We start from the raw sequence: 11,634 nt of genomic DNA on the forward strand, positions 1-11,634 counted from the left end.
ATAAATGGAGTTGTTTTATTTTATTTTCACATTGTTCATCACTAGTGCATAGAAATGTGATTACATTAACCTGTATTTATAAGGGGCACTGGTTTGTAGTTTTCTTCTTTTGTGATGTTTTAGTGTGGCTTTTATATCAGGGTAATGGTGGTCTGATAGAATGAGTTAGGAGGTGTTCTTTTTCTTTCTTTACCTTTCTTCCTGAGTTTGAGAATGATTGATGTTAATTCTTCCATAAGAATTTGAGAGAATTCACCAGTGAAGCCATCTGGTGTTGGGCATTTCTTTGTTGGGAAACTTCAATTATTGATTCAGTCTCTTTACTTGTTGCAAGTTTATTCAGATTTTCTATTTCTTCTTCTTTTTTAAAAAAAAAAATTTTGATGTTAATTTATTTTTGAGAAAGAGAGAGAATGCGAGTGGGTTGGGGCAGAGAGAGAGGGAGGCACAGAATCTGAAGCAGGCTCCAGGCTCCGAGCTGTTAGCACAGATCCTGACACAGGGCTCGAACTCACGAGCTATGAGATCATGACCTGAGCCGAAGTCAGATGCTCAACCGACTGAGCCACCCAGGTGCCCCTTGTATTTCTTCTTGAGTCAGTTTTGGTAGTTTGTATATTGTTAAGAATTTGCACATTTCATCCAGATTATCTAATTTGTTGCCATACATTAGTTTATAGCATTTTCCTATACTCTTTTTTATTTCTGTAAGGTCAGTAATAATATCCCCACTTTCATTTGATTTTGGTAATTTGAATTGTCTTTTTTCTTAGTCCACTTAACTAAAAAGGGGGCCACTTTTGTTAATTTTTTCAAAGGACCAAATTTTCATTTTATTTTTCTGTTTTCTATTATATGTATTTTAACCTTAATTATTTCTTTCCTTCACCAGCTTTATGTTCAGGTTGCTCTTCTTTTTTTCTAATTCCCTAAGGTATAAAGTAAAGCTATTGATGAGATTTTTATTCTTTTTTTAGTGTTGGTATTCACAGTTATTAATTTTTCTCTTTGCACTGCTTTTGCTCTTGTATAAGGTTTGGTATACTGCATTTTCATTTTCATTTTTGTCAAATAATTTTCTAATTTCCTGTTACTCTTTGACCCATTGGTTAAGAGTCTGTTATCTAATTTCCATATATTTCTGAATTTTTCATTTTTCCTTATCAACTCCTGCTTTTATGCCTTTGGCAAAGATTGTCTTCTAAAAATGTATCTAGATTTGTTTTGTGACCAAACATGCAGTCTGTCCTGGAGAATGTTTTATGTGCGCTTGAGAACAATAAGTATTGTGCTGTTGGTGGGTGGTGTGGTTTTTATATGTCTGTTGGGTCTGTTGGTTTATAGTGTTGTTCAGATCCTTTATTTTCTTATTGATGTTGTGACTAGTTGTATCTGTTATTAAAAGTGGGGCTTTGAAATGTCCAGCTGTTATTGAACTGTATTTCTCCTCTAATTCTGTCAAATTATGCTTCATGTATTTTGGGATCCTTTGTTGGGTGCACATATGTGTTTATAAGATATATTGTATCTTCTTGATGAGTTGATACCTGTATCTGTGTATTATGTAATTCTTTGCCTCTATAACAGTTTCTGACTTAAATTCTGTTTTGTCTCATGATAGTATAGCCACCCCAGCTCTCTTTTGGTTATTATTTGTGTGGAGTTATCTTTTTCAAGCCTTTTATTTTTTTTGGCCTCTTTGTGTATATGCCTCTGAAGTGAGTTTCTTATGGACAGCATACAGATGGATCAGATTTTTAAAAATTCATTCTGCCAGTTGGACTTTTAGTTGGAGAGTTTAATCCATTTACATTGAAAAGTAATTACTGGCAAGGAAGTATTTGCTTCTGTCATTTTGCTGTTTATTGTCTGTGTACCACATCGTTTTTGCTGCTCCATTACTAACTTCTTCTATGTTGAATGGATTTTCATAGGGTTCCATTTTGATTCTCTTTTCCTTATTTGTGTAGTTTTTAGTTATTGTCTTAATGATTACCTTGAGAATTACAATTAACGTCTTCGACTTATAAGAACCGTATAATGCCTACTTATTTTCAAAGGTATGCAAAAACTGTGTTCCCTTCTTTCTTTCCCTCCTGTTTTATGTTGTTATAATTTGTAACAGGTTACATTTTTATACATAGTATACTCATGAACAGATTTCACCTTACGCTCTCTATATTTATTTTTAAATCATACAGGAAAAAAAGAGGGGTTATAAATCAAAAATACAACAATACTGTCTTTGTTACTTGCCTGTGTAATCAGTGTTTTTATTTCTCCATCAAGACTTTGAGTTACTGTACAGTATTCTTTCATTTCAGCCTGAAGGATTCCCTTAGAATTTCTTGTAGGTCAGGTGTATTAGCCACGAACTCCCTCAGCTTTTTAATATCAGAGAATGTCTTGATTTCTCCTTCATTCTTGAAAGATAATTTTGCCAGATATAGAATTTCTGGTTGACTCTCTTTTAGCACATTGAATGTCATCCCAGTCCCTTCTGGCCTCCATGGTTGTTGATGATAAGTCAGTGGTTGGTTTTACTTATGGTTCCTTATATGATGAGGGGCTTCTTTCTTGTCAATCTGAAGATTCTGTCTTTGGTGTTTGACAGGTTGAGTATAACGTGTCTTGGTGTGGATCTCTTTGAGTTCATTCTTTGTACAGTCTATGAACGTCTCAGATATGTCTAAAGCTTTCATCCAGTTTGGAGAGGATTGGGCTATTATTTCTTGAGGTATACTTTCAGTTTCTTTCTCAGCTCTCCTGTGACTCCACTAAGTGTTGTTATATGTGTATATGTTGATACACTTGATGCAATCTCACAGTTTTTTAGGCTTCATATATGTTTCTTTATTCTTTTTCTTCCTGTTTTTTTTTTTGTTTTTTAAATTTTTTTTAACGTTTATTTATTTTTGGGACAGAGAGAGACAGAGCATGAACGGGGGAGGGGCAGAGAGAGAGGGAGACGCAGAATCAGAAGCAGGCTCCAGGCTCCGAGCCATCAGCCCAGAGCCCGACGCGGGGCTCAAACTCTCGGACCGTGAGATCGTGACCTGGGCCGAAGTCGGACGTCTAACTGACTGAGCCACCCAGGCACCCCTTCTTCCTGTTTTTTAGAGTGGATAGTTTCACTCCGCCTGCATTCGTTTTTGCAGATATTCTGCTTAAATCCCTTTACTGAATTTTTCACTTCATTTTTAAAAGTTTTTGGTTCTAAAATTTCTACATTTCCTTTTTATAATTTCTTCTCTAATATTCCTTGTCATACATATGGTTCTCTTGGTTCCCTTGAGTTCTTTGAACGAACATGCTTAAGACATGTCGATGTAAGTTCCTTGTGTAGTTCCATTGTGTTTCCTTGAGGCCAGTTTCTGAGAACTTTTTTCCTTGTAGCTGGGTCATTTTATATATTTTCTTGGCATGCTTCATTTTTTTTAAGATTATTTATTTTGAGAGAGAGCGCACATGCAAGTGGAGGTGAGGGGGAGAGAACACTAAGCAGGTTCCACACTGTCAGCACAGAATCTGATGCGTGGCCCCAACTTACAAACTGCAACATCATGACCTGAGCTGAAGTCAGATGCTTAACCAACTGAGCGATCCAGGCACCCCTGCTTGCTTAATTTTTTGTGGTTGTTTTTGAATATGGACGTTTTGGATATTATGCACAAAAAGGAAACACAAGTAATAAAGCAAAAATACTTGATCTCCGGTGTCTGCATTTTGGCTCTGTGTTGGGACATTCCTTCTGCACTTAGGGAGGTCTTTCAACACTCTGCCATTGCCTTTATTCCCTGCTTACCCTTAGACTAAAGATCAGCCAGAGTTGAAAGTATATGGTCTTCTCAGGTCTTTTCTGAGCAAATTCCCTGCCCTGTACGTGGTTTTCCAGTTCCTTCTTACATAGATTCTTTTCAAACTTGTTGTTTTCTAAAGATTCTCACTCTATACCTTTTCCTCCCTTGGTTTTCAGCATGTCTGTTGTTTCTCTGTTGATTTTGCACTTGTTGGCACCAGTTTATTCATTTGACTCTCAGTATCTTTGAGAAACGTCCTCTGCATTGTCATGTGTTCAGGAAGTTCTGAGTTAAGTGGAACATAATCAGGCCCCTTTCATTAGTCCTCAGGACCCCACAGATAGATCAAAACAAACAGAGCTCATTTGGGAACACAAAAGAAACACAATTCTTTCGGAACAAGATCCGTCTGCTGTGGTCAGGCTGAGGTTCCACCGAGAAAGCAGGATGTCATCTTCAAGAACCACCAAGCTCAGATGGGGATGTGGCTGCATCAGCAGAAACACTGCAGTGCTGTCCTCTGCTCGGTGGCCCTTCTCCTGGTTACATGTTTGCTGGGCTACTGTAAACGTTTTCCTGTCTTGCCAGTTTCCAGTGGGTGTGACTGACAGTATGTGGTGGTTTTGGTGTTTCTGAGGAAGGACGTTCCCATAGTCCCTACTTGCCATGTTTGCAGTTGTCCTTGTCAACGCGCTTTTATGCAAAAGCACATCCTGGCTCACTTTTATGGGCGATGGTTTAAATCTCCTGTTTTGGTTTGCTCCTCTCATGTGCTGCCCAGAGGCCACCCTGAATTCTGGGCGGTATTGTACTCTGATTTTGTTCTTGATACCTTTGCTTTGTTGTTTCTGGTCAGATTTGTGTGAAGGCCACTTGGAATGATCTCAGGACTTCATATATGGAGGTGAAGGATGCCTTTCTCTCAGTTCCTTCTCCCTGATTTGTCCCCATTCTGGGTTTGGGAACCCTTAGTGTAGGGTGGGGAATGTTGACAAAGCATCTTCCTGTGTTTGCAGGATCCCTTTGGTGGAGAGTGGGAGTGGCATCTCCCCTAGGCTCAGTGTTGCTTGGGGTCAGATGGGGCTGATTGACAAAGCCTCCTCCCACAGCCTCACCAGCAGCAGCAGCCTTCCATCAGGAAGTGGGAGCATTGCTTCTCCGCTGGCTTTGGTTATTGTCTGCAGCATCAGTTGCCTGATTGGGAGAAAGAGGGCACAGCTCCTCTTGGACATTGGGGTTGTTTTGCATGGCCTCTCTCTCTCTCTCTAACCATTTCAAAAATTTTATTACCTAATTTTTGAAAGCTTTTGCTGCTATGTAATAAACCACAAAGGAAAATTTATAAACACTATTTTCAGTGGATTAAGTTGCATGATTTCAAACATTGGATTTTTTAAAATTGCGATTTAGTTGACATATAACACTGTATTCATTTTAGATGTACAGCATGATGATTCAGTATACATATAAATCATGAAATGATCATTACAGTAAGTCTGATTAACATCTATCACCATGTGTATTTACAGTTTTTTTTCCAATAAGAACTTTTAACATTTGCACTTCTGGCAACTTTCAGATTTATAATACGGTAACATTAACTAGTCACCATGCTGTGCGTTCGTTAAATCCCCATGACTCATTTATTTTATAATTGGAGGTTGTACCTTTGGCCACCCGCAGTCATTTTGCCCACTCCCTGCCCCTGCCTCTGCCTCTGACAATCACCAATCTGTCCTCTGTATCTGTGAGTTTGTTGTTATTGTTTTTTTTCTTTGGGATCCCACATAGAAGTGAGGTCTTATGGTGTTTTACCTTTTCTGTGTGATTTATTTCACTTAGCATAATGTCCTTAAGGTCCCATCATGTTGCAAATGACAGGATTGCCTTCTTACTTATGACTGAATAATATTCCATTGTGTTGATGTACCAGAATGAATTTATCTGTCCATTCATTGATGGGCAGTCATGTTGTTTCCATATCTTGGCTATTGTAAGTAATGCTCCAGTGAACATGGAGGTGCAGATATCTTTTTGAGTTTTCATTTCTTTTGATTAGATACCCAGAATTGGAATTGCTGGATCATATGGTAGTTCTGTTTTTAATTTTTTTAGGAACCTCCGTAGTGTTTTCCATAGTGACTGCACCAATTTATATTCCTACCAACAGTGCACAAGGATTCCTTTTCTCCACATTTTGCCAACGCTTGTGGCTTCTTGTCTTTTTGCTACTAGCCATTCTAACAGGTACAAGGTGATCTCTCATTGTAGTTTTGATTTGCACTTCTGCACTATGATGTTGAGCCTCTTTTCCTGTGTCTTCTGCCCATTTGTATATCGTCTCTGGAAAAGTGTCTGTTCAGATCCTCTTGCCCATTTTTCAGTCTGGTCGTGTTCTTTTGCTACTGAGTTTTATGAATTCTTTGTTTTGGTTACCTACCTTATCAGATACATGGTTGGCAAATATTTTTTTCCCATTTAGTGGGTTGCCTTTTCATTTTGTGGATGGTTTCCTTTGCTGTGCAGAATCTTTTTACATTGATGTGATCCCTTGTTCATTTTTGGTTTTGTTGCCTTAGCTTTTGGTGTTAAATCCAAAAATTCATCATCGAGAGCAGTATACTCCCCCTTCTCATTTTATACAACCCCTGCTTTCTTAGGAACCTTTTTATCTTTTTTTCTTTTTTCCTCCAACTTACGGCAGATCTGAGTTGGAGTCTGCTGTAACATCCAGATTGGGATATGCAGGAGGTAAAAATAAATCCTAAGGAACTCCTCACCCAGTCCTCCCTTAATTCTTGGAGGTTCCTACCATTCTGCCTTCTTTTGTCCGCATTTCACAGTCTTCTGCTATCTGCTTTGTGTGTTATATCTATGGTTCTGAATAGTAATTGGAGTGTTTAGGTGGAGCTTACTCCATCATGATTAGAATGAGGACTTGACTCCTATAATCATTTATGGGATGAATGGTTAAATGAATACATTCTTCTTGTCTACAAGGTGCTCATTTTTGGGTGTCAGTATAACAGTAAGTATAGTATTAAGACCATTAAGGTAAATTGCATGGGAGCTCACAGGCATAGAAATTAAATTTTTTGTAGCTATTTTGGAATAGGACATGTAGTGTGGTGGTGAGGTCATTGTTCCCACAATAATCTGTGACACCAAGTAGAATGCCCTATAATTCAATTCAGTCCTGACACTACCCAGATTTAGTGCAGACCTGCAGATTAAAAGCAAAGTCCTGAACATGACTGGCCCACTTCAGTGCCGTCCCTAAGTGTCAGGGGTCATCTGTACTTCCAACCTACTGACTATAAATTTGGGGGTTCCCACAACCCACTTAGATTTGACCGTTTGCTAGAAAGAGAAAACTCACTGAAAGTGTTACACTAAACATTGTAGTTTTATTATAAAAGCTCTTTCCAGAAGTAGGCAAATGGAAGCAATGCATGTCTGGGTTCTGGAGTGGGGTGGAGGAGGAAAACCTTTCCCTGTGAACTCTGAGCACATCAGCCTCCTGTAAATCAACATGTTCACCAATCAGGAAGCTCCCCTGGACTCCGTTGTCCAGAGTTTTGTTTGGGGTTTCATTGCAGAGGCATAGTTGGTGGGATGATTGGCCATATGATTAAAATCCTCCAGCTCCCCTTTCCTCCCTGGAGGTCTGGTTGGCTCAGAGTTCAACCCTTTCAAAATGTGGTTAGGCTTTCTGGTGACCAACCCCCATCTTAAGGCTTTGTAGGGGCCACCTCATTAGCATAAGAAAGGCACTCTTGTCAATCAGGAATTCTAACTTTTTTCAAAGCTCTGTGCTGGAAACTGGGGACAAAGTCCAGATGTAGTCTTTCTTATTTACCAGGGTCATCAAATTCGAAATCAAGGAGAATGTGGAATTTGAATAATATCTTGAAAGATGAGTAGGATTTAAACATTTTAAGTTGGGGAAAAGGGAATTTCAGGCTGAGAGATTAGCAGTCCCTTCAACAAATGACGTTGGGAAAACTGGCCCACTTTCTTACACCTTACACAAAAATGAATTTCAAATGGATGAAAGACCTAAATGTGAGACAGGAAGCCATCAAAATCTTGGAGGAAAAGATTGGCAGCAACCTCTTTGAATTTTCTGGGAGCAACTTCTTACTAGACACATCGCCAAAGACAAGAGAAACAAAGCAAATCTGAACTGGGACCTCATCAACATAAAAGGGTTCTGCATAGCAAAGGAAACAATCAGCAAAACAATGGGAGAAGGTATTTGCAAATGACATTTCTGGTAAAGGGTTAGTATCCAAAAATATATAAATAACACAAAATTCAATACCCAAAATCCAAATAATCCAGTTAAGAAATGGGCAGAAGATATAAATAGACATTTCTCCAAAGAAGACATCGAGATGGGTAATAGACACATGAAAAAATGCCCAACATCACTCATCATCAGGGAAATACAAGTCCAGTCAAAACCACAATGAGATAGCACTCACACCTGTCAGAATGGCTAACATTAACACAAGAAACAACAGGTGTTTTGAGGATGGGAAGGAAGGGGAACCCTCTTGCACGTTTGGTGGGAACACAAACTGGTGTAGCGGCTCTGGAGAATAGCATGGAGGTTCCTCAAGAAAATAAATATAGAACTACCCTATGATCTAGCAATTGCACTACTAGGTATTTATCCAAAGGACACAAAAATACAGATTCGAAGAGGTACGTGCACCCGAATGTTTATAGCAGTGCTATCAACAATAGCCAAATGTCCATCCACTGACGAATGGATAAGGGTGTGGTATGTATACACAATGGAATACTGCTCAGCCATCAAAAAAAAAAAGAAAAAAAAAAAAGAAGGAAAGAAAGTCTTGCATGTACAGTGACATGGATGGAGCTAGAATGTATTCTGCTAAGTGAAATAAGTCAATCAGAGAAAGATCAGTATCATATAATTTCACTTATGTGGAATTTAAGAAACAAAACAGATGAACATATGGAAAGGAGAAGGAATAGAGGCGAGAAGGAAACAAACCACAAAAGACTCTTAAGGATAGAGAATAAACTGAGGGTTGATAGAGGGGAGGTGGGCTAGATGGAGGATGGGTACTAAGGAGGGCACTTGTGATGAGCAATGGGTGTTGAATGTAAGTGATGAATCACTGAAGTCTCCTGAAGCCAGTACTACACGGTATGTTAACTAAAATTTGATTAAAAAAAAAAAAATTAGCATTAGCAATCACACAGGGGCACATAATCAGAGTTTAAAATATAGAAATGTATCAAGGTCTGTTTTTAGCTTTAGTGTAGTATATATAAAAAACAATAAGGGGTGCCTGGGTCGCTCAGTTGGTTAAGCATCTGACTTCAGCTCAGGTCATGATCTCATGGTACATGAGTTTCAGCCCTGTGTCGGACTCTGTGCTGATAGCTCAGAGCCTGGAGCCTGCTTTGGATTCTATGTCTCCTTTTCTCTCTGCCCCTCCCTCTCTCTCTCTCTCTCTCTGTCTCTCTCTCTCTTAAAAATAAATAAACATTAAAATAATTAAAAAATAATAAGCTTAAAAAATGCCAGAATGGGGCTCTCATTTTTAGTATTTATTAATCATAAAATCTTTTATTCCTACAGAGCAGAAGATAGAAGAGATCTATTGATGTTTTTCCGAAGCCTACACTTTTTTGTGGAGTGGTGTGAATATCGTAAGTGCACATTTGAACACTTCAAGGTAGGGTCTAAAGTTTTTAGATTTAAATGTATGTGAAGAGTGAAGCTGGTTTAAATTTAAACATAACCTAAAAGTGAAGCTGGTATTAATTTGGGGATTTAACATAGCATTCTTTCCTTAAAGTTTTCAAAGAATACAAAATATTTTCATTGGCTTCTGGAATTTGCAGTTATTTGGGGTAAATGAAGAGGAATGCTTCTGTACAAACCAATGAGTCATTTGTATTATGGGATATCTTGGAAGAAGTATAGTTATATTCTTACTTACCCCCTACACATTTTGAAAAATTAATCTGTCAAGAGTACTTGAAACAAAATACAAATGCTAAAATGAATGTAGTTATAGCAGGCTTATCACCTAGCACAGTCCTTACTTTCTGAGTCATACTCTGTTTTAAGCTTCTTAATCATTGTGTATTTCAAGTTTAAGTATTTAAGCCTGATTTCAGTAAAGTAATGCTTCTTAAGTCTGATAATAGATACATTTAAGGACTTCTTTTTATCCCGTTTTCTGTCATAACCAGAATTATATTTGGCTGCATTATAATGCCTCAGGTTGTACTTAGATGGATAGTAGCAATATTGACAGCTGTAGTCCATACAAAATCCGGTTCTGAAACAGTCAATATAATAATATCTCAAAAGCCTACCCAGGCTGTGACTATTGTTTTTATGATTGGTACTAACTCTTGTATATTTGCGTTCTTTTTTATTATTATTATTATCACTGTTACCACTACTACTGCTATTACTTGCATTCTGTTGGGTCGAGGTAATAAAATCTGTCAGGCATAGAATTTTCCTTAGAGTGAAACATGGTTGTACCTGTACTGTGGTCCCTTGAGTTCTCTCACTGTTGTTTACTTACAGGTGCTCTTGCACCCAAACAGTTAAATAGCTTTGCTTCATAATTGGTAAATATAGTAATGACTGAGAGTATGCTGGCAGTTGTGGTGACGAATCACCTAACATGGGTTGTGGGAAATGTGAGTGTTAGTCCCATTTCCAAAGCTGATTTGACTCTAGGTGCTTTCAAAGAGGCATAGAAGTATAATTGGTGTGTTTATCCTGTAGAGGACACAGTGCTTCTGTGGGCCGACTTTCCTGGGTGATAAGGAAAGAAATGGAAAGGACGGAAGGAAACAGTCACATTGTTGTGCAGCCACCACCAATATTTATCTCGAGAACTTTTTTATCATCTCAAACTGAAACTCTGTTCCCATTAAACACTAATTTGTCATTGCTTCCTACCCCAGTTCCTGAGAATCACCATTCTTTTTTCTATTTTTGTGAATTTCTAAGTACTTCATTTAAGCAGAATCATAAAATTTATACTTTTTGTTTGGCTTATCTCACTTAGCATAATATTCTCAAGGTTCATCCATTTTGCATCAGATTGAAGGATTTCCTTACTTTTTAAGGCTGAATAATCTTCTATTGTATGGATGCCCCACATTTTGTTTATCCATTCATCTTGATGGATACTTGCATTGTTTCCATCTTTTAACTATTGTGAATAATGCTTCTGTGAACATTGGTGTACAAATACCTGTTCAAGTCCCTGCTTTCAGTTCTATTACAAATATACCTGTAAATGGAATTGCTGGGTCATATGGAAATTCTGTTTAATTTTGTGAAACACTGCATGTTCTCTTCCATAGCGGCTGCATCATTTTGCATTCCCAACAGTAGTGCACAAAGCTTCCAATTTCGCTACACATTTGCCAACGTGTTTTGGGATTTTCCTTTTTTTTGGGGGGGCTCATAGCCAACCTAATGGGTGTGAAGTAGAATTTTTATTGTGGTTTTGATTTGCATTTACCTAATGATTAGTGATGTTGACCATTGTTTCATGTGCATATTGGCCATTTGTATATCTTCTTTTGGAGAAATGTCTATTCACATCCTTTGCCCATTTTTAAATTGGGTGCTTTTTTCTTGTTGAGTTGTAGTTGTTGTTGTTTTGTTTTTTTTTTCCTTTAAGGTTACTTATTCTGAGAGAAAGTGAGCACAAGCAGGGGAAGGGCAGAGAGAGAGGGAGAGAGAATCCCAAGCAGGATCCACACCGACACCACAGACCCAGATGCGGAGCTCGAACCCATGAACTGTGAGGTCATG

The 11,634-nt window shown here is 38.2% G+C and overlaps 1 protein-coding gene across 2 annotated transcripts in view; it reads left to right on the top strand.

Annotated features, from left to right (window-relative positions):
* Positions 1 to 11,634, top strand: part of CENPP (centromere protein P) — a 228,469-nt gene that overhangs the window by 45,958 nt on the left and 170,877 nt on the right. For both annotated transcript variants that reach the window (XM_078436123.2, XM_078436124.2), the window contains exon 5: positions 9,421 to 9,517. In XM_078436123.2, the coding sequence (XP_078292249.2) occupies positions 9,421 to 9,517 (97 nt within the window). The remainder of the gene's footprint in view (positions 1 to 9,420; positions 9,518 to 11,634) is intronic.

The sequence above is a fragment of the Panthera onca genome, chromosome D4 (genome assembly GCF_046562875.1).
Source record: "Panthera onca isolate mPanOnc1 chromosome D4, mPanOnc1 haplotype 2, whole genome shotgun sequence".
Lineage (NCBI taxonomy): Eukaryota > Metazoa > Chordata > Mammalia > Carnivora > Felidae > Panthera > Panthera onca.